The 24,731-nt window shown below is 36.3% G+C and overlaps 1 protein-coding gene across 1 annotated transcript in view; it reads left to right on the top strand.

Annotated features, from left to right (window-relative positions):
- LOC116463277 (bifunctional heparan sulfate N-deacetylase/N-sulfotransferase 4) overlaps positions 1-24,731 on the top strand; it is a 276,145-nt gene that overhangs the window by 241,592 nt on the left and 9,822 nt on the right. The window contains exons 8-11 of the mRNA XM_032146315.2: positions 10,208-10,304; positions 14,698-14,821; positions 16,714-16,888; positions 23,113-23,283. Of these exons, the coding sequence (XP_032002206.1) occupies positions 10,208-10,304; positions 14,698-14,821; positions 16,714-16,888; positions 23,113-23,283 (567 nt within the window). The remainder of the gene's footprint in view (positions 1-10,207; positions 10,305-14,697; positions 14,822-16,713; positions 16,889-23,112; positions 23,284-24,731) is intronic.

The following is a 24,731-nucleotide window of genomic DNA, read 5'->3' as shown; positions in this document are numbered from 1 at the left end:
AGAGGTGAAAACAGAAACGGGCATCTGGAAATCCCTGAAATAGCATAATATAGAAGGAGTGCAGTTACAAAAAAAGACAATCTGCCTAGATTGAGGAACATACCGATAGGAAAACCTGAAATAATGTAAATTAAGTTGTTAATAATAAAAATATTTGGAACAGCAAGTATTGTAACAGCTTAGCATCCTAACTTTCTGGGAAAGTATAAATAGATATTAACTAGCGTCATCCTCTTCCCCCAAAAAGCATGCTTATCCATATTCTCTCTGTGTTGGAGACAACGACAACTCTTTTCAAGTCTTACATTAAATCTGCTTATTTCTGTGAATATTTTATTTCACCAGTTTTGCAAGCAGAAATTAGAATGCCAAAGACATGTGCACTGCAATAAAGAAGATAAGTGGCCGAGTTGAACATATAGAACCAAGAAAGATCTCACAAATAAGACTTTGACATTCAACAGTGGCACTGAATAATCAATTAGTCAACTCTTCTACCTTTGCTAAGCATAAAGAAATCTTCATTTGAGCAAATGAAGTGAACACCTACTCTGAGATTTGCTCTGCTGGGTTATGTGTTGGGAAATTCAATAAGTATAGGTTGAGAACTGCCTTCCTATTGCTTTGTATCTAAAAATGCAGTTCAGAAATGAAGTTCTTTATAAATAAAGTAATTATATGATAATATGAGAGAAATAATGTTTAAGTTCTGAAGTGATGGTGTACTCACTAACTAGCTTCTGGGACTGCCATGAAAGACAGCATTGGGGATTATGTATGGTGTGTTGTAGGAGTTTTAGATGCTAAATGTCTATACAGTTAACATTATGTTTGTTTTCAAACATATATCCAAATTAGTCTATGCTGATTTCTAAATGTTTACTGTGCCTGTTCTAAGTCATTCTACAAATATGTATTCAGCATTTCTGAAGTATTGGGTTGTAGCAATAAAGAAGACAGACCTCACCTTCAGAGAACTTACATTCTAGTTGAGATAGAATTACTATTAACTATAACGATACTTATATATATAAACATTACAAACATATACACAAAGAAAATAATTTTAGGTACTGACATGTAATAAAGAAAATATGACAGGAAACTCAGAAAGAGACAAGAGTGGGAAGAAGCTTTGACTATTGTCATCAGGGAAGGCCACTTGCATGGGTTGACATTTGTGTTGAGATCTGAATGGTAAGCGGTGCTGAAACTATTGGCTTTATGAGTGGCAGGAACCAGGCAACAAGTATACACAGAAATGTGTTAAATTAGGATTATATAATGGTCTTCGGGTCATCTAGTAGGGCAACCTATATCCTCAAGTTGGCTAAGGATACTCCAAGCTATTTCTCTACAAAGTAATTCACAGATGCCAGAAGTCTAGTGATCTGACTGTGTGAGGCAAAACTTATCCTGTGGACAGACAGCCACACATGGTGCTGGTACATTCTGATAATGGACCAAGAAGTCTCTCAAGACGAACACCTTAGTAAAGCAATCCATCAGTGAGATTTACTCTCTCTTGCTCCAATTGCCTAACTAATCTTGCCTAACCAATCTGGACAAAAAGAAAAGAAGGGCAAATGTGTGGAATCAAATAATAAATACTCTTACATACAGCATGATTTAACCATTTTAAATAACATATAATGCGGTCAACAACCACGTGAGATACATATTATCAATCATTTTATAAATAAGGAACTGAGGTCCAGATAATTTAGGAAAATTGCTTAATACACAGGCAGTCTCCCTCAGGAGTTCATGCTCTTAATGACTGGGCTATGCTACCCCTCTAAAATAAATAGGGAAGGTTTATGGTACATATTAGCTTAAGCTAGAAATGTAGGCAAAATTTTGGGGAAAAATATGAGCATCGCATGGAGAAATAATTTAATGATTAGGGTACAAACATGAGAATTTCTACAGTAGTGAATACAGTAAACTGAAGCGTTAAGTTGATGTTGACAATTATTAACTCAGAATACTGCTACTCAAAGTATGGTCCATTAATAGCATGTTTGAATTATTTTGTTGCTGATTCACCATGAGACAAGAAGCTGGTGCCAGAGTAGAAATCAACTATATCACTAAGCATACCAGTTGCTTTCCTTGAAATTTTGTTTTTGTCTTGTAACAGAATGTTCTTTTTGAAACAAGCAGTGCATTGATTCACATTCTTGCACAAGCTCCTTATCTTCTCATAGACAAGTACTTTGAAACACAGTGAGCTAGAGTATAGGTGATGTTGCTGTAATTATGCCATTCAAAAATACGTTGGCTAAATAAAATGAAAATGTATTTTTCACTCATGTAACTGTCCAGAATTAAGCAGGTAGTCTAGGAGCCGCAGACAGTTCCACTCCACATGATCACCCAGGGCCTCAGACTGATAGGCTCTTTAATATATGGCTTCCACTTGAGGTCAAGTTACATGCTGCAATCTAGCCATTTTACAGCTGGTGGTAAGTTGGAAAGGAGAAATCCAGGGAGTGTGGCTTTATTTTTGAAGCTACTTCATATCATTTTGTCTCACTTTCCATTGGACTGAAATTAATATGAAGAAAGCTACATTGAAGAAAGAGTGTGAAATATACTCTCTAGCTGGGAATCTGTATAATAAGCTAAATAGGGGATATTCCATTATCGACTGAAGAAATGAAGAATAGATAGTTCAGCCTTCTCTGCCACAGTGAAAAATATGGTTAGTTGAACTAAAACTATACCATATGAGTATATGAGATGGAACACTGAATAAAAAGATGGCAGAAAATGGAGATACCAGTTAAAACAAAATTTCAGTTATGTAAATTAAATAAGGAATGTCGTTTACTGGCTTCTGATTAATTCCTTTTATCACAGTTTCCATAGACGAATTTGTAGAAAAACCCAGGATCTGTAACCTAATTTTTTCCAAGGTAAATTCTAACATAATATGGTTGTCATTATACGTTACTGATCCTTTTATATTGTACTTCAGCCTTGTTCCAATGAGAGCAGGGATAGAAATGTATTTGAGTCAAGAGTGTCTTTTAATTTTATAGAGTATGAATATGAATAGCCGTTGCCATAGGTAGTGTTCCCTAGAAGCAGAATGTGAGAGATTCTATTGCAAACGATTTAAGAAATGCTTTCAGGAAAAACCTATAAGGGAGTCTGTGAAACTGAAAAGATGGGAAAAGAGCTGAGCAAGGATGTCATCTCTGGTAAAGCCTAGCCTCACCTGATCTGCAGAGAGAGAACTAGTCACAGGCAAATTGTCTCACCTTGAAGCAAGCAGGTCAGTCTTCCATACCCCTCATCCACTGGAGGTGGGCTATCCCCTGAGAGTGAGGAGGGGATACAGAGTTTGACTTCCAGTCAGGTGGCTTCTATTAGACAGGGAGAATTCCCAATCCCCCAGCTGGGGGATATAGCAGCTGGCAAAGTTCAGAGAAGGAGTGGAGGGTTTGCTGTAGTCTGAAAAGAGGATGCTTTCAGTGGAGAAAAGAGCATCCACCACACTCTACTCTGTACATGCCCAGTTCACTCCAACCAGACACATTTTTTCTCATGATTCTATAAACTTCATGCCTGGGGAAATTTATAAAAGGAGAATTATTGTGAGAAACTATAACACAATTGCTGCTTTTAGTCCCAAAGGTGAAATCAGTGATTATTTTCTCCCGTTTTGTCTCCTATTCTGTATTTTCCCCCACCTTTGGCTAGCATTTCTGCTGGCCTAGAAAAAATACTGGGTGGGTCAGATACAGTCTTAGGACTGGAGGAAGTAGCAGCAGTGGTAGTTTGTCTCACTAACTGTCTTGTAAATTTCTTTAGGAGAAAGGCTGTGTTTAGATAAAGCTAACTTAAGGAGTACACTATGGTAGTCCGTTCTGGCACCCCTATCTAGCACTTATCAGGCAGTGGATGCAGTACTTTCCCATTTACAGTTATAACTGGGTGAGGAAGTACCAACAAGCAACTTAGTGAATTATTTGAATGCCAAAGATTTTTCTCCGTGTTCTCACTACATAGTAGCTATTCTAATTCTTCATGATTATGTGGGTCAATCACCCCTACCAGGATGGTAACTCATTTCCATGTCTGCCAATCTACTGGCACAAGAAGTCCAAAGTGACCAGGTAGGAGTTTCAGCTTTGTGTTTGGTGAGCCTCTTCCCATGTCTGCCGGTGGAATCTTCCCTGCTATGGGAGCTAGATTTCCTAGATCCACCAACCTTAAAGTTACGAGGAATGAAAGCACACATTCTCCAAGTATATCATCAAAAATACTGGTGAGGGGGTCCATTGCTACACCAACTCCTGGACTCAAATACACAACTCTTTGGACAAAGGGTACAGTAGAGGCACCTGTTGGTGATAATAGTGTATTCCTTAAATAAAAACTATTTGTTGGACACCACCAACTAACAGTCTATGATTTAAGGAGTACACTATATCCTCAAGCTGGTGCCTCAACTGTATCTTTTAAGTGGCCTTTCCATCACTCTCAGGCGAGCAACTTGTAGAAAGTGGGGTATGTTAATAGGACTTTCTGGGCCATATGCCTACTGCCATGCGTCCTTTACCAGAAAGAAGTTTCCCTTATCTCAAGCAATAGTACATAAGATAACATGTCAATGAGTCATATACTCTGTGAGCCCTTGCATGGTGGTGATAGCCAGGGCTATGTGGGCAGAGAAGGCAAGTCAATATTTGGAATACATGTCAAACCTGATGTAGGCGAATCATGCCCTTTTCATTATCAAAGTTTCCAATATAATCAATGTTTCACTAAGTGGCAGGATAACGCTATTTCTGAGATTTGAAAGTATTTGCTGTTACTGTCAGGTCAGATATTCAGCACTGGCAGTAACTACAGAAGACATAGGGGAAAGAGGTCCACGCATGGCTTTCACCTGTGCTGCCATGGTTACTCTATTCATGAGCCATTTTCATTAGCTCTGGTTTAGTTGACAACAGAGGTTAGGCAACATGTAGGAATGTTGTAACCCGGCTGAATCATACTGCTCTCTTGGTTGTCAGTGCCTCTTCTACATAAAATGCTCTCTGGTGTACATTAATATATAATACAAAGATCATCACACACTTTGGACACTATCATAGGTCCATCCACATGCCTCTTTCTTAGAACTTCCTATCTTAATTTTCCTAGCTTGTTCCTTCAAGTTGCCTGTCCTGTCCATCCTATGCCATTTATTCATCTCTGCTCGTTAGTTTGTCATATCCTTACCTTTGGCTATAAGTCTATCCACAAAGCAAACAAAAAGAAGATGACTAGGTACACTGCCCACAACTCTGACAACTGAAAGAGTTCCACTAACCAGAGATTTTTAGAAACCCCTCTGAATGGAACTGTAGTGCCACCAAAGTCCATTTTAGTCTTCTACTAACATATGGGTTAAACCATCTGCAAACCAAGCCTGGGTTTCTCCTCTTTGTCAGCAGGTTATAGGAACCCTTCACAAAACTAAAAATGAGCTAATGGAGAAGCATCAGTGCAACAGTGACAGGTGACATAGAGTCATGGGCCACTGATTTGTAAGTGGCCCCTGGATCAGCCTGACACTGATCCCAGATATACCATTCCCATCTTACAATGAATTGTTGCTGGACATACCTGAACTTATGATTTGATAGGTCTATCACTACTCAGTTCATGGTGGGTAGTTATGGCCACTTGATCACATTAATGACTCATGACAAACACTCTCTTCCATAGCACTCTCTTCTTGTATACAGCAGTATACAAGCGCTATGGTTTGCATAATATGATTCAGATAGTATGGCTTTGCTACAGAACCTTAAAAGTGTACATTGTGATTCTTTTCAAGTACTTGCCAGATATTCCACATGGCATCCATTTATATCATTGATGCCATAGTATCATGAATCTTCCAGCATATAAAGCCCAAGTGTGAGGGTGGCTTGAACTTCAGCCTTACCTACTGCATACCCCTTTCTTGCTCTAGGTCTCATCCTAAACTTGAAGCTATCTATATCACTCAATAAATGCGCAGAGAAATATTTCCTAGCACTGTGCTACCTCTTAGCAGTAGGAGTTGCAATGTACAACTTACACTTTGCCATGAATGGGATTTCACAGTGTGCTCAAGATGTCCAGACCACTGAAAGCTTAAAAGATGGCAGGTTCCTAAAACTTTGTATGTTTGTCTTCCATCCTCTGAGGTGCATGTGTTTTATCAAGGCAGCCAGAGTAATTTCCACTTATTTGTCAGGTCCAAATATTATGTCATCAATATAGTGGGCCAGTGTTAGGTTCTGCAGAATGCCAGGGTGATACTGGTCCCTTCGGTCTATATAATGACACTGGGAAGAATCAGCTTAAGCATTTAATGGATCTCCTATTTTAATTGGATAAAATTATATTTTGTGCTAGAATAAAATGATATTGGGAAGTCTATGATTTTGCAGCACCTATATTTGGCAAAATGGTTAAAAGAATCATAATTAGAGAAAACTCACTTGACAAGTGTTATATTTAAAAGTATTTGTCAAAGAAAAACATTCTTAATGGAAAATAATTGTGAAAATATTTGGTCTCTAATATTTAGATATTTTAATATTAAAAAAATTACAATTGAAAATTTGCTTATCAGCCAGGCACAGTGGCTCATGCTAATCCCAGCACTTTGGGAGGCTGAGGCCAGAGAATCACTTCAGGCCATGAGTTCCAGACCAGCCTGAGCAACATGGCAAAACCCCATGTCTACCAAAAAAATCAAAAATTAGATGGGCATGGTGGTGCACGCCTGTAGTCTCAGATACTCTGGAGGGTGAGGCAGGAGAATTGCTTGAACCTGAGAAGAGAAGGTTACAGTGAGCCAAGATGGCACCACTGCACTTCAGCCTGGGTGACAGAGTGAGACTGTGTTGAAAAAAAAAAAAAAAAACAAACAGAAAGAGAAGGGAAGGGAAGGGAAGGGACTTATCTGAACTCCCTCTCCAGCTAAAAATACAGTGACTTACAGAGAAGAGTAATTTGAGTGTCAACACTTTCACATTTATTAACTATGAAATGCACTTTGAGAAGGATTGCAGACAATTTTATAGAAAAGCAAAACATAATAATATCATATTGAAAACAATCATTCTTCAGAAGAACTTTGGTGACACGGTATTAAAGAAAGATGTATCTAAAGAATTGATTAATACCACCAATGGCATTCTTCACAGAAATACAAGAAATAATAATAAAATTAACATGGAACCACAATGGACCCAGAATAGCCAAAGCTATCCTAGGCAAAAAATACAAAATAGGAAGAATCACATTACTTGACTTCAAATTAGGAACCAAAATGCATGGTACTGTCATGCAAATAGACACATAGACCAATTAAACAGAATAGACAATCCAGAAATAAACCCTTACTTCTACAGTGAACTCATTTTCACCAAAGATGTCAAGAATATACACTGGAGAAAAGATAGATTCTTCAGTAACCAGTACTGGAAAAACTAGATAGTCATATGCAGAAGAATGAAACTAGATCCCTATCTCTCGCCATACACAAAATGAAATTAAAAAGGATTAAAGACTTAAAACTAAGACCTCAAACTATAAAACTACTAAAATAAAACATTGGAGAAACTCTCCAAGACATTGGTCTGGGCAAAGATTTCTTAAGCAATACCCCACAAGTCCATGCCAAAGCAAAAATGGGCAAATGGGATCACATCGAGTTAAAAGGCTGCACAGCAAAGGAAACAATAAAGTTCAGAGACAAACCAAAGATTGTGGTAAAATATTTGCAACTACCTATCTGACAATGGATTTTTAACCAGAATATGTAAGGGACTCAAACAACTCTACAGGAAAAAAAAATCTAATAATCTGATTTAAAAATGGGCAAAGAATCTGAATAGACATTTCTCAAAAGAAGACATACAAATGGCAAATTAGTATATGAAAAGGTGCTCAACATCACTGATCATCAGAGAAACGCAAATCAAAACTACAATGAGATATCATCTCACCCTAGGTAAGACATATCTTATCCAAAAGACAAGTAATAACAAATGCTGGTTAAGATGTAGAGAAAAGGGAACACTTGCACACTGTTGGTGGGAACGTAAATTAGTACAGCCACTATGGAGAACAGTATGGAGGTTCCGCACAAAACTAAAAATAGAACTACCATGTGATTCAGCAATCTAACAGTATGATTATTAAAAATATTGTACAAAAGAAAGGAAATCGGTCAGGCGTGGTGGCTCATGCCTGTAATCCCAGGACTTTGGGAGGCTTTGGGAGGTGGGCAGATCATGAGGACTTTGGGAGGTGGGCGGATCATGAGGTCAGGAGATCGAGACCATCTTGGCTAACACAGTGAAACCCCGTCTTTACAAAGTTAGCCAGGCGTGGTGGCACACGCCTGTGGTCCCAGCTACTCGGGAGGCTGAGGCAGGAGAATCGCTTGAACCTGGGAGGCGAAGGTTGTGGTGAGCCGAGATTGTGACATTGCACTCCAGCCTGGGCAACAAGAGCAAAACTCTGTCTCAAAGAAAAAAGAAGAAGAAGAAAGAGAAAAAGAAAGGAAATCAGTATATTGAAGCGATATCTGCACTCCCACATTTATTTCAGCACTATTCATAGTAGCCAAGATTTGGAAGCAACTTAAGTATCCATCAACAGAGAAATGAATGAAGGGAATGTGGTACTTACACACAATGGAGTACTGTTCAGCCATGAAAAAGAGTAAGATTCTGTCATTTTCAACACCGTGGATGAAACCTGAGGATGTTACGTTAAGTGAAATAAGCCAGGCACAAAAAGGCAAACTGCACATGTTCTCATGCATTTGTGAGAGCTAAAAATTAAAACAATTGAACTCATGGAGATAGAGCATACAATGATGGTTACCAGGGGCTGGGAAGGAAAGTGGAGGTGGTGGGAATGGGGATTGTTGATGAGGGAAAAAATATAGTTAGATAGAATGAATAAAATCTAGTATTTAATAGCACAACAAAGTGACTACAGTCAACAATAATTTGTTTTACATTTAAAATAACCAAAAGCATAAAATTAGAACATTTGTAATACAAGAAATGATAAATGCTTGCGTTAATGGATACCCCATTTACCCTGATGTGATTATTATGTATTTTATGCCTGTATCAAAATATCTCACATATTTCAAAACTATATATACCCACTATGTAGCCATAAAATTAAAAATTAAAAAATCAAAAATTAAGTGAAAAAGGAACTGATTAAAGTACAGAAATATGAACCATAAATGTTTTTCCTTCTTGTTTCATTGTTAATATTGGGATAATAAATATAAAAATAGAATGTTTTATTTCCAAGGTATACTTTTAAAAAAATACTTTTACTTGTGACAATCATCTTGAATATAATTATTGTGTAGATCACCAATATAATAAAACCAATACAGTGGTCAATAAATATTTCAAAAATGTTATCCTTTTAATTTTAAAAGCCTTTTTGATTCTCAAAAGTGTAATGATTTTGATAATAAATTAGAGTCAGCCAGATAGAATGAAATAAAAACTGGCACCAGAAGTGTAGCTTAGATGGGCATAATATTGGACCAATGGATACATTGGGTATGTAGAGTCTGAAATTTCCTCACCGTATCTATACAAAAATGATACATTTGCAATATAAAATCTTAATTCTAGAGCTCAGGAGGGAGGTAGAGGCTGGATGCTGATCTAGAAGCTATCAGCTTATAAGATGTGACCAATCTATAGGAGTATCTGAATCAAAACGTGAAATGAAATGAACAGGAAAAGTTGGCCAAGTCTGGAATTTAAGGATAGCATTCCAGCCTCTAGGGAGAAAAAACAGGAATGATTAGGGAGGACACAGTAATATGAGTAACTATGATGAAACCAGGTTAAGTCAAGTCCTCTGATATATAGACATAAAACATAAACCATGAGATAGAGTAGTATCACAAGGATTAGAGCCTTGCCAAACACTGAAAGATGGTAACAACAGGAGGGACTTGATGCTGAGTCCCAGCCTTGAGATAAGGAAGGTGCCAATAACTTTATTTAAAAAAGATTTAGAAATCAGAGAACCAGAGTGAGGTCTAACTCCAAGTTCTAAGGTATTAGGCAAGAATTTGATTCCATCTTTTGAACAATTTTTAGAGAACAGAGCCAGATAGTCATTACACTGTAAGGTTACTTATTCTTCCTTCTTGCAGAATCCATGTGATGATAAACGACACAAAGACATCTGGTCCAGAGAGAAAACCTGTGACCACTTACCAAAATTTCTCGTAATTGGTCCACAAAAAACAGGTAAAAATAGCCAATTTTGCTACTTATATCCTTTTTCAAAATATTTTATGAAATACATTGTTACATGGAGTTATCAGATTAGATTTTTCTTTGTGAAATATTTAGCTATCCATGCAAGTTTATTATTTGAAGTGCTTTTCATCTCCATGAATCGCATTTATACCATGAACCTCAAGAGGATCTTAAAGTTGCCCATTAATTAGCCTTAAACACTAAATTCTTTAGGAACTTAAAAACTGTTCAACATACATGCCAAATTTGGAAAACTTTGAACTTATGTGTCACAGTTGTTGTACCTCATCTTTAATTGTTACTTTTTTGGCTTTATTTAATTAATTTCGATGGCAATTTATAAAAACATGTTTTGGCCTGATTCAAACTATTTTATCTGGTACGTAAGCCTTTGAATTGATTTTTGTTCTGAGCCACTGCCATGATTACTTTCGAATATTTTACATGTGTGATTTTTAAAAAAAATTAATCATTAGGTATTAGCATGGTATGGACTTACTCTCTGAAACACTTGAAGTTCATCAGGTATTTTTTCCTTGGTATTTTCTCATGCACTGAAGGACAAGTGTATAAGAATGCAGTAAAAGAGAGTGAAAGTATTTCACCAATGACATGACACTTTCAATTAGAATATTTTATACTTTCTTCAGTATGTGACAGTTTTATACACTTTGCTCATGTCCTGATTAAAGTTTTTATTGAGTTGCTGTATTTTGAATTCACTACTTTGACTAGAAGAAGCATTTTCATCAGTGAGTGCACAAACCATAACAGAAAACAAACAGTCTCAATAAATAAGCCTGGCCCAGATGAAGATATTTGTAATACAAGTAAGTAGATGATTTTAAAAGTTGTGGGCAAAATTTCCAGACCATTAAATATTGGTTGTTGAAATCTTTTCTTCCTCTAGGAATATAAATTGTATTACAACAGTAAGTTAACACATGTGCAGGGAGGGGAAAGAGCAACACATATTTTCAGATAGATGACTTTTGTTGTTGTTTAAAATGTACATTAATTTTCTACCAACTCCCTTACAGCATTGCTAACTCTGGAGTGACTACTAAAGAAATAAAACACCCCTGTGTTGTAAAATTGTGTTAAAAATCTAATAGAAAGATGTATCCCCTATCATTTGTCATTGAATATTATTATGTTTTAATTCTGTGAGAAAATTACAGCTTGGTAATTATAAATCTATTTTTCTTTCTTGTTGTTTGCATTCATAAAGACATTAAGCTATACCTTTAGATTTCCATATTTAACCTACCAGTATGGAAATGATAAAGCTTTTAACTGGTTTTGGCTTTCCTAAGACAAACAAACAAATAAGATGTTAAAACAAAGGAATCAGATGGTAATAATATTTCACAGGCTATGAAAATATTATTCTAATATAAAAATGGTTGTAGTAATTCTTAAAATCCAATTGTAGAATTCTGAAGTCATAGTTTGTTCTTATTGCTTCAGTTGGCAAAACACCCAGTGCTGTCAGAGACTATAAATTCACTGCAGGGGGCGTCACGAGTACGTGCTGCCAATCTGCCCTTACATGCAAACTTGTCTTTCAATGACGTAAACGTGGTGCATGCATCTCTTACAATAAGCATGAGGTACGAAAGTGGTTCCCAAACTCCTGTTTGCTCAGTCGTTGTGAGGTGAGAATGGAAAAACGTGATATTTCACTTTGCCATTGCTGAATCCTAGAAGAGATTCCTGTGGGCTGAAATTCGGTCGGGGAATGAGGAAGGGGAGAAGAGAAGTAGGCAGAGATGATGGACATAGACTTAGAGACCTTAGACTGAAGGGACTCAAAGTTCAAATCATAGTCCCTTGTGAGCCTTTGAACAGATATTCACCCTTCATCATTCAGAGTCAAATTCTGGTATTGTCAATGTAAAAAGAGGATTTGCATAGGGTTACATTTAGCACAACCGTTAGAAGAGCATAACTCATTGGCCTTAGATCTTTCAGAAGATCAGTGTTCACATTGTCAATATTAATGTCTCATGATTTGCCTGGCTTATCCCAGTACATTAAAACTAAGGAGGAGTTGATTGTATATAAAATAGAATAGTTTCTAGTAGTATAGGATTTTTCCTCTTCTTCCATGAAATATTTATATTAAAGAAATTGGTATAAAATGAAATGAGGTAAAAGAAATTGATAGAAAATTAATGTCAAGGATAGATGAAAAATTTAGGTGATAATTTTTAAAATGTACATTTTGAGTTAGTGGGCCTAGATTTTATGGCTGATTACATGAATATCAAGCCACATTTTTTCTGTTCCTAGATGAGGGTGCTTTCTCTCTCCTCCCTATCAGATACCTCTTGATGTCCCTTAAGGTCCTGGAGGCATGAAGGTATAGTGTTCAGAACATAGAGGCTTTGGCTTTCTGTAGGCCAGGGGAGATCTGGGTACAATTATGTGGCAAACAGGGTAATTAAACATTTCTACTGACTACCGAGTGAAGCTATAAAGTATCTATATTTAGATAATCAACAACAACTAAAGAATGTTTTTTATCTGTGCCATGCATTCATCTGCCTTCAATACCTTAGGAATATTAAACTATCAGTTTTCTTATTTGTGTCTTGTGTGTCTCAAATCTCTCTTTCTCTTCACTCCCCTTATGAAAGTGTTATCTTGAAAAGTATTTTTAAAAAAAACAACTTCTGGATTTCATGTTTCCTTCCAGCTTCTACTCTATTGCTAATTCATTTCCCTAGAACATGTTTTGTTTTTGCTCTTTTCACATTTTCTCCTTTTTAAACTCCTGTTATATTTAGGAGTAAACCATGTGAGCTCTTGAGGATGCCCCTCATCCCTCATAACTATTACATCTGTATTTTTCAGTGTGGTTGAGAGATTTCTCCTGTCTAAACTTTAGGACTCTAATTTAGTTCTTAACCAGTTCTGTCTCCTTCTTTCTTTTAATCAAGTTTGTATAATTCGATTTCATATTTGTTATTCCTTAAAAGTCTTTTTAAATTAGTAATTATATCTCCCTAGGGCATTTATTAATTTTGCCATCTTATCTCGCACAGAGTCTTTCATTCTAGGTGTTTTAACATGTCTTCCATCAAGGTGGTTGTTCCCCATGGATCTGTTGTTACGTTCTTCCCTTTAGCTACTCATTACCTCTTGGTGGCCATGTAAAGCTTTGAGGATCTAAAAGGGCAGCAATCTCATTAATACTCAAAGCGCGGTAGCCTTTGCTCATATGAGCTTAAGGTATATGTGAACAAAATGCCAATTATCTGCTGGCCTTATCTACTTCCAGATCCTAGTTGCAATGATAGTTGTTCTGCCAGCCCACCTATGTAGCTTGTCTGCAGCTCTGTTAGGGCTAGGACATCTAACAACTGCTGCTCACTCCAATGTATCATAGAACAGTTTACCTTTTCCAGAAGAAAAGTCTTGATTTATGAGAGTTATGATGACCCAGTCACTTCATGAGTTCTTTCTGCTATAGCTGCCAGTCTTTGGCCTGGCTCTGAGGGAAATAAGGTTCAGAGATTACATTTGAGACTTCTGCAATGTGCACACAGGTGGTTTCTATCAGCCAGTCTGTTCTATCTAGTGTTCCAATTATCAGACTTGATTGTCATATTTTGCCAGAGAAGTCATTGAAGCAGCCATCTTTCGAGAGTCCTGCCTTCTTCTTTCAACCTTGCTGTGTAACACTTAGGTTTTTAAGGAAAAGTATTAGAATACATAACCTCCTAGAATCTGTCACTGATTTCCCAAGTCTAAATCACCCATTTTCTCATATATTGGAAAGGTTCGCTGGTCTTCTCTCATTATGGCACCTGTCACACTACATCACAATTACTTGCGTACTTGTCCAAGTCCACACATGGACTTTAAGTTCATTGAGGGCAGCAAATGTGTTTTCTTAATCAAGAGTTACTTCCGGACCATACACAGAGTAGCACATCAATTTCTGTTAAGCAGTTTGATTTCATTCATCTGAATTTCAATGCTAATTGAAGACCCACCAGTTAAGATACCGTGCCTAATGATAAAGATGGAGACAGAAGGACCCATGCCCTTCATACTTTAGCCACTCACCTGACTCCTGTAGGAAGGTTGAGCTGCATGACTTCCGCAGTGCCACACTACCTGCATCATCAGTCTGCTTTACTTTGGTCATGTGCTAATATTAAATCAGGCATTTTGATAAACAGAATCATGAAGACTAAAAATAGAACACTTAGATTGTGGCTGCATGGAATGCATCTAGTTGATTTTAAGGAAATCATTTTGACACTGGAAATAGTTGATTATTTTAATATTACTTTTTGAGCAAAAATATGCTAAAATAATATTTTGTCTCTTAATGCCATATAACCTTTTACCTTCTTTTTTGTAATAGGAACAACTGCACTTTATTTATTTCTTCTTATGCATCCTTCAATCATCAGCAATCTCCCTAGTCCAAAGACATTTGAGGAAGTTCAGTTCTTTAATGGCAACAACTACCACAAAGGAATAGACTGGTAAGAAAAATAACAAAAAATAAATTCCATTATTAACACATGCTCAATCACTGCAGAGCAATTACAGATGTATGTGTGGCATCTGCATAATTACAGGATAAATTTGTTATGCTCAATTCTACCACAGTGAATTAGAAATTAATTTATAATTATAATATGTTTAATCAGTGTTGCCTATAATGTGATTTGGACAGTGCAATAATGGTAATATTTTTCTGCTAAATTAATATGATTGAATAAAAAACATTATGGGATATATTTCATCAGAATTATTCATAAGGGTATTTAAAATTCTCTTTAAGCATAGCATTATTTAACTGTGCCTAATTTTTTTCTGAACACATAATTTGTCTTCACAACGTTTGAAGCAACAAATAAATCAGTAGTTTGTTTTATTTTGTAATTCGTGACATATCTTCATTAACCACATAAACTATAAGTTTTATTATAATATAGGCTGATATTTGTCATGCAGATAATAACAGGACATTTTCAAAACTATATCAATTCTAGTCACACAAGCACATAAAATATTAACACATGATAAATTATGAAAAAAATAAAATCACAGTATTTACCCTAAACTAAAATAGAATAAACCTGATATTGGAAATGATTTTCACTCTGGTGATTTTTTCTAGCTCTATTCCAATTTTTCAAGAAAACATGGTCCTGAATTTAATTTCTAGTTCACAGGTATATAAAGCAAATCTCACCTGAGGAAAATTCCCCTCAATGCACACATCTGCAGCATGTAAGTTTGTGTGTCATCATCATGCATGAACCTGTTTGCAATGAAAGACACATTTTTTTAAGGTACAGCTAGGATCAGGGTTGGGCAGGTGCAATACCGGTGAGCAGATCAAGGTTCCCATTGTCGTTAGAGATGTGTCGACTCTGCATCTAGGACATTATATCCTACCTTACTTTTAAAAGGCTAAATAACCTTTGGAATTGCATGCAGGTTATTAAAAGCAGAACGGCAATTTTCTCTGATCTGTGAGCCCAAATGGAACACAAATTGTTTAGCAGGAATATAGATGAGATTCTTCACCACTCCGCATTTGGGAAACATAATAACAAATGTCAAAGAGGGAAATAAGTGTCTTATATGAATTCTTAATTGCTCTTATTATTTGTTCTAGAACATTTGAGGATGAGAGAAGTGATGAGCTGTAAGGAGGGTTACACACATAATTAAAGACTTGTGCTGAATTAACCTCAGAACATATTGATTCCATAAACCACACGCAGAGGAACGTTTTGACAGCATATGGAGGAGGGAACCTACTGAGGCACCACAGGATCAACTGGCAGGAAATATCCCCTTAATTACTCTAGATAGACTATAAAGTGTTCACATTGCTACATATACTACAAATTATGAAGAAATTAAGAAGCAATAGAACCGCCATGCCTTAAAATTGTTGGTGTTTTATAGCTATTCAGACTTACACATTTTTCTGTCTTGTGAACTTTAATCTCATCGAATAATTTCTGCATTCAAATTTGCAAACATAAATTTACTATTTTTTAATATCAACTAAACAATATAGTGTAATTTGCTGTTTGCTACAGTCAAATGGTATTTCTGGAATTGGCGTTTTATAGCACAGAACATCAGCCCAAATGTATAGTACTTTTCCTTTGATCCTTATTGGCCTACCTATTTCAGCTCACTCCTTCCCATGCCCAAAATGAGTCATTAGAAGAGGAATATTTTGGGTTGTCTTCATATTCAATGTGTATAGAATATCTATTATTTAAACTATAACAGCATAATAATCAGAAATAGCTATAAATGAATATTAAAATGTTCCAATTATTTCACATTCAGAATATGGCAAGAAAAGTTCTTTTCAGATTAATTAATTGTCTTTCTCTGCCTTCAGGTATATGGACTTTTTCCCTACACCGCCCAATGCTACAAGTGACTTTCTGTTTGAAAAGAGTGCTAATTACTTCCATTCGGAAGAAGCTCCCAAACGAGCTGCATCTCTTGTCCCCAAAGCCAAGATCATCACCATCCTCATTGACCCCTCAGACAGGGCATACTCTTGGTACCAGGTATGGTCAGTAAAAAAATCGGCTAAAAGCATTTTGTTATAGCTTAAATGGAGGCAATGAAAAATAACCAGAATAGAACCCAAAACATACGAAAAGTCAAATGTAACAATATCTAAAGCCCCACCCCCTCCCCCACCCCGCCAAAAAATATGACAAATAGGAGCTGAATATTTAATTCACACCAAGTTGGGCAAGGACTTTCAGGCATAAAAATAATTATTTAAAAAATCACACATCACCAAAGAATTAATAGATTTCTTAAGCTATATAAACATGTAGAATGTTGATTTATAAAAAATTAACAAATTTAAAAGTCAGTATCTAGAGTAACAATACATGATAAATGGCATAGTGCTTTATTTTATAAAAGTTTCCCCCAAGTTAATAAATAAATAAAATATCACAGTAGAAAAATGAGCAAAATGAACAAAAGGCACAGCTAAACAATCACACACAAAAAAACAACTGTCCAACAATTTATGTGAAAATAATCAACCCAATTGGAGACCAGGTCTCACTCTATTACCCAAGCTGGCATGCAGTGGCATGATCATAACTCACTGCAGCCTCTCCCTCCTGGGCTGAAGTGATCCTCCTGCCTCAGCCTCCCAAGTAGCTGAGACTACAGGCACACACCACCACACCCACCTATTTGTTTTATATTTTTTGTAGAGATGGGGTTTCACCATGTTGCCCAGGCTGGTCTTGAACTCCCGGGCTCGAGCAATCCACCAACCTCAGCCTCCCAAAATTTTGGGACTACAAGCATGAGCCACCAAGCCCAGCCCATTCTTTTTTTAGTATCTTGACAACAATTGTGATGTTTTTCTCTGCTGGCAAGAAAGTGATTACAAAGGTTCTCAAGTGTTCCAACAGAAGGTACACTTAGGATATTTTCTGAAAACTCATTTGGCAATAATTACAAAAAAGCATGTAAAGATCTTTCAGTGATGTGATTCTCCTTCTGTAATTGATCATAAGAGAAACTTCAAAAGGAGTTTAGAAGCATTTAGAAGCTTCAAAATGTTTAGGAGCATTGCAGCACTATCTACAAAAATAATAACAAAAGGAAAGTGTTCATTGACATAGATTTGTGTCATACTAAAATGGAATATTCTGCAGCAACATTTAACTGCGGTTTTAATTAATAAAATAGTAATTAAAAGTTGTTTGTCTACTGTTTAGATATTAAATAATTATAATGATATGTAATTAAACATTGTGAATGTACTGTGAGGAAGTATGTCAAGGTGCTCTGAAAGCATTGTGTAAGAAAATAAACTTAAGACCTAAAACTGAAGGACAGGTAGATAAGCCCTGAGTGAGAATAGAAGGAAGGTGGAGTAGAGGATACAGTATATGTTAAACACATTGGATATAAAGAATAATTGCACATTTAAAAAGCTAGAAGAAATTCCATGTGGCTAGTGGGAAAATTCTAGGTAGTGACCTATAGGAGTTGCAGCTGAGAGGCACACTAGGGCTAGAACCATGTGGCTGCTGCCATTTGTTGAGCAGCTGAAAGCCTTTGAAAAACAGTAGTCAGTGTGTGACTACCAGATTGTCTTTTACAATACATCAAATTATCTGCTATTTGAAGAAACTGGAATAGGACAAATGACTCTTTGGAGAAATCACACTTGAGGCTATTGCAATAGACCTACTAAGATATGGAAGTGGTGTAGACAAAAATGGCGAGTAGAAGCTGAATGAAGAATAAGTATTCAGAGACATTTAGACATTAAAATCAACAGAATTTGGTGAGAACATAGTGTTAAGGATGAAACAAATTTCCAATCTGGGCACCTAGATGATGGCCACACATTCCCATGAAAAAAGAATCGCTGCAGTATACAGGAGGGGGTGGGGTGGGGAGGGAGGTGGGGACTAAAAAATTGTAGATTATGATCATGATGCATGAAACCCTTCATTATCAAAAGAACGGTAAAGTCAGCTGACACTCTCAGAGAAGTCTGAGCTAGAGGCAGATATTTGTGAATCAGAGGTATGAAGCCATGGGCATGTAAATGGTGAAATCACCTAAGAGTTTAGAGATGAAAAGTGCAGAGCAGGATGAGGCACCAAGAAAGACAAGAAAATATAGCCAAAATAGAAGAAAAAAAATTCAGGAGTGCAGTGGCACTGAATGGAAGGGAAGGGAGAGCTGCCAGATGGAGGGGTGACAATTCCAAAAAGCTGCTAAAAATTCAAACGATTAGGCAAAGCGAAAGATGTGGAGGGAAATGGAGCCCTTAGCAAGAGAGTAAAAAGAGCAAAGCCAGATGGATTTTGGTGAAGAAAGAAGTAATTGGGGGTGAAGAAATAGAGGCAGCACCTGCGAAAGACTCCAAAAGCATGATTTTGAAGGGGTAAAACAGGACATTGGTTTATTACGTAGAAGTAGAAGTGGATTGAGAAAACATGATCTGTAGTAGTGGTGATTTGATAAGTCATTTCCAAAGAAAAAGAGAGGTTAAAGTCTCAGAAGAGAAAATAGGTAACCAACTCTGTGAAGACACAGGAAAGAATGGCTATAGGAAATGGCTTAGATGGTGGGACCAGGGGCAACCCTGCCTCTATTCCGAGTTCTTAACTTTTCTTAAGTTGAGATTCTTCTAGCTGTCTGATGGTTCCTATGAGTGTTTCAGAAATATATTTTAAAAGCATAAAACTAAATATATATACAAAAGAAACTGCTATGTTAATGTGAAATACTTTTTCAATTAGTAACAAACTTTTTAATTAAATCATCATATGCTAAGTTCTAATGATGAGTCTAGTATTATAATAACTTTGAAATAGTAGTGACCATAAGCAACATTTTGATATATCTAAGACACCAGTAATGGGATATAAAATAACTGATTTTTACTGGTGGTAAAATCACAATCACAGTACAATAAATACTGTGGCTGTTGTCTACATTCATTCCATTCAGTAATTACTGAAAACAAAGATTTTTGTTGTTGTTGCTTTTCTTGTGTGTGTGGAGTCTCACTCTGTCGCCCAGGCTGGAGTGCAACGGCGTGATCTCGGCTCACTGCAACCTCCGCCTCCCAGGTTCATGCCATTCTCCTGCCTCAGCCTCCCGAGTAGCTGGGACTACAGGTGCGTGCCACCACGCCTGGCTAATTTTTTGTGTTTTGTTTTTGTTTTGCTTTTTTAGTAGAGACGGGTTTTCATCGTGTTTTCACAAATCTGACCTCGTGATCCGTCCTCCTTGACCTCCCAAAGTGCTGGGATTACAGGCGTGAGCCACCATGCCCTGCCACCGAGTATTTTTGTCGTTTTTCTTTTTTTTCTTTTGCTGATCCAAGTTCGTAGACACACTGTATTCTATCAACAGGCCTATGTTTAAGAATCCCTGGGTTGAAACTTAAGGGATAGAAGAGGGGATGAATGTAGACACTGGTAAATCCAAAGGCCTGAGATGGAAAAATTGAAGTGACTGTGATGGTCTTTCCTTCCTTTGAGAAGCCTGCAATGAGTTAATCTGATGAAAAGAGGGTAATACTTTGAGGACATAGCAGTTTGAGAAGAGGAGAAAAAAGAGGATGTGAAATCATTATACAGTGGTGGGATAAAGCTGAAAACAAAAATGTAAATTCGCCTACAGCAATGATGGCCTAATACAAGTTGGTAATCTTGAAGTTATGATGGTAACAGTGTATATATACCAAAATCCCAACGATATGAGTGCATTTTGTATATGTACAAATTTAGTGCATATACAAATTAATACCAAAGTAAAGAAGACTAAAAGGGAATTTTTGAGAGGTGGAGTAGGATAACAAGTAATTTCATTTTTTCCTTCTTTTTCTTGATTTTTTAAAATTTATTTAATAAAAAATGTATTACTGAAAACAAATACTGATGTATAGAAAAATGTGACATTGCAAACTGGAAGGCAAGTAGTTGGGATCCAAAAGAAATACTTAGACTGGAAGCAAAATTTATAAACTATCATCAGAATTTATCTAATCCACGAGTCAGTATTTCCCACAAGGTACAAGAATTATGTCTTTCTCACTTTGTGAACACTCATTGCAAAGCAAGATAAACTTATTTTTTCAGTATACCAAAAGCATTAAACGTGAAGCCTTAAAGTTTTGAATTTAAGCAATTGAGGAAAATGTTAAACATCTCCCTAGCAGAAAGCATGGTCACTACTTAGAGCAGATTTAAGTGAATCTTTTTTTTTTTCGCATAGATTAAACCAGTTCAATAAAAGAGAATCTTTATGATGTGCGTGCCTCTCTGTGCTTGCTTTTTCAAATAAATTCTTTGAACATACATACAGGTTTGAAAGGAATTATTTTTTCTGATAATACTTTTTATTGCTGTATTGCAGTGAGCAGGGCCCCACACTGCTCCACATTTCAAAATAATGTAACCTATTACTTAGCTAGTCCTGTCTATGCAGTAAATACCATAAATCCAAAGCTCAGCAGGTATAATTCAGAAACTCCTACAAATGTCACCTGCCACTGTAATTTCTACCCCACATTTTTATAATGGACCTCGCAGAGGAGCTATAGTGCTGTTTTTTCATAAAATATGTCCCTTTGTGACTTTATGGTCATATTTTTATGCTAATCTACTTAGTTGCAGGAATATAAAGAAAAGTTGGTGCTAAACTGGTATAAGTCAATATAGAACAGATTAAACACAATTTCATATTATCACTGCTTAAGGTAGACATTTTAGAATTACTATATTAAATATGTATGTAGTGTGTTTCTTATTCTTTATTGAAATTATATAATTTCTACACATTTTGTTAATGAAATGAGTTATATAATCTATATACTCAGCATAAGGTATACACATGTAAAAATATCAATAAATATACAACAATGAGAGAGCTTCAAAAGTATATGCCACTTACTAATTATTCTTTAACCGTTCAATAATTCCTAATCATCTTTACTTTTCTAGTTATTTTTATTTCTAACTCACACATAAGATCCATCACTCACACATAAGGCCAGCCATTACACAGTCATAGCAGGGACCAGTATACTTCCACCTACCCTACACTAGAATTTCTTCAAATTCACTTTTAGAAGTTTCATGACACTTATTCCCGCATACCTCATCTATCTTTCTCTGACTCACCTTAGATAATGAAGTCCTCTTAGTTTTCGTATGTGTTTGGTGGTTTTGTTTTTCTGATTATAACAATCTTTCTCCTTACATTTTAGCTCAAAAGCTTCAACCGTTGAAAAGTCCTTTCATGCTGCAGTCAGAATTAATCCCTTACTGATCTGGCTGTCACAGCAAGTTAACTTCTACCTCTAATCAAATATGTCAAATATACAACTTTATTCCAATCTATTGTCTCCCACACTAGATCTGATTTCTTTGAAGGAGTGGTTATGTCTTATATCTTTTTATCTCCAGGATCTATCTCAGATCTGTGTTCTGGAAAGAAGCTTAAATAATGCTTGTTAAATTGTATTGACTGTTAAATTTATCTCTCACTGAGCTGGGCTCTTTCCTGTTTGACCAATGATAGTTTGCTGTGACTCAGGATTTGATACTGAAAAGTAGAAGTGAAGCAGTATTCGTGAATTAGCAGGTTTAGGTAGAAACCCTTTCAAACAGAAAGGACTTGGGTGACGTCAATATGAATATGACATCTAAACAAGCATGAGAAATAGACAGCAGCTTTCTCTGTACCCATAGCACCTGATACACAGGGATATTGGGAAAATGTTAGAATCTGAAGGAGTGGCGGTAATGAAACAGTGGCCCAAGAAACATGTAAGACTACTCTTAAAAAGATTATTCTTGCAAAATCTAAATTTTTCATCTGGCTTGATTTGTCTGGTCTCTGATATCTTATCATTCTTAATAATATCCATGAAGAAAATCCTCACATCCTATCTCTGCCTTGCACCTAACCACTTTAGACATAAATATAACAAGTTTATGTGCATACCACTTGATATATAGTGAAGGCTTGTACTTTAATTTACTTTAAAATAAGCAGTGTGCCAATGGGTGTTCCAATGTATGCAGTTGTCATTCTATTTTCATTTCATTCATTTATTTTCATTCTAAAATTAAGTATTTAATTTGTTATTATTTTGTGACATAAAGGACACACACATTTATGCATACACACCAAACACACACATGCATGTGCTCACCCATACACATATGCATATCTACACAGGCATTAAAAAAATCTAACTTTACAATTGACTTTCTTGTTAAAGCACCAACGATCACATGAAGATCCAGCTGCTCTGAGGTTCAATTTCTATGAAGTTATTTCAACAGGACATTGGGCTCCATCTGACTTAAAAACTTTGCAGAGAAGATGCCTAGTACCTGGATGGTATGCAGTCCACATAGAAAGATGGCTAACTTACTTTGCTACTTCTCAGGTAATGTCCTGAAATTACTTCTGTTTATTTTATTATAATGTCCTGAAATTTTATATTTTATTATAATGTCCTGAAATTACTTTCTTCTGTTTATCATGATTGTATTGCACTGACAAGCAGAACATGTGAATGAACATTGCCACAGACAGTGATTTATAATCAGAGACAATGATAACTAAGGAAGAAATGTGCATTTTACATTTTTAATTTTATTAATACTATTAACATGATAAATATCTCCAAAACACATTATTGCAATCTTCTTTTGAACAGTAGCTAGTCTCAAAGTGATAAGTTCTCACACAGGAGACATTATGTGATTTACAGGCAACAACTCTCAACTACCAGTACAACTAGCCAGTTAGACAACAACTTTATGAAACACCACATGCAGATACCTGCATGTTGTTTGTTCTGTATGGCCCTTATAAGGAAAGAAGGTCATGCACTAGGCTGCCAAATGGGGAGTGTTATAGTGGCTATGGGAACATGAGATAGACCAAGAAATAAGGATTTGAAAAAAGGCATCCATATATTTTTTTTGTATTGATCTTTAAAAAAAAAAAAAAACTAAGTTCTAGGCTACATGTGCAGAACATGCATGTTTGTTACATAAGTATACATGTGCCATGGTGGTTCGCTGCACCCATCAGTCCATCACCTACATTAGGTATTTCTCCTAATGCTATCCCTTGCCTTGCCCCACACCTCTGACAGGCCACAGTGTGTGATGTTCCCCTCCCTGTGCCTATATGTTCTCATTGTTCAACTCCCACTTATGAGTGAGAACATGCGGAATTTGGTTTTCTGTTCCTGTGTTAGTTTGCTAACAATGATGGTTTCCAGCTTCATCCATGTCCCTGCAAAGGACATGAACTCATCCCTTTTTATAGCTGCAGAGTATTCCATGGTGTATGTGTGCCACATTTTCTTTATCCAGTAATTGATGGGCATTGGGCTGGTTCCAAGTCTTTGCTATTGTGAATAGTGCTGCAATGAATATATGTGTACATGTGACTTTATATTAGAATGATTTATAATCTTTTGGGTATATACCCAGTAATGGGATTGCTGGGTCAAATGGTAGCTCTGGCTCTAGATCCTTTAAGAATTGCCGTACTGTCTTCCACAATGGTTGAACTAATTTACACTCCCACCAACAATGTAAAAGCATTCCTATTTCTCCACTTTCTCTCCAGTGTCTGTTGTTTCCTGACTTTTTAATGATCACCATTCTAACTGGCATGAGATGGTATCTCATCGTGGTTTTGATTTGCATTTCTCTAATGAACAGTGATGATAAGCTATTTCCCATATGTTTGTTGATCACATAAATGTCTTCTTTTGAGAAATGTCTGTTCATATCCTTTGCCCACTTCTTGATGAGGTTGCTTTTTTCTTGTAAATTTGTTTAAGTCCCTTGTAGATTCTGGATATTAGCCCTTTGT

The sequence above is a fragment of the Hylobates moloch genome, unplaced genomic scaffold (assembly GCF_009828535.3).
Source record: "Hylobates moloch isolate HMO894 unplaced genomic scaffold, HMol_V3 SCAFFOLD_3, whole genome shotgun sequence".
Classification (NCBI taxonomy): Eukaryota; Metazoa; Chordata; class Mammalia; order Primates; family Hylobatidae; genus Hylobates; species Hylobates moloch.
The sequence above is the reverse complement of the archived record's forward strand: the minus strand, read 5'-3'. Positions and strand labels throughout refer to the sequence as shown.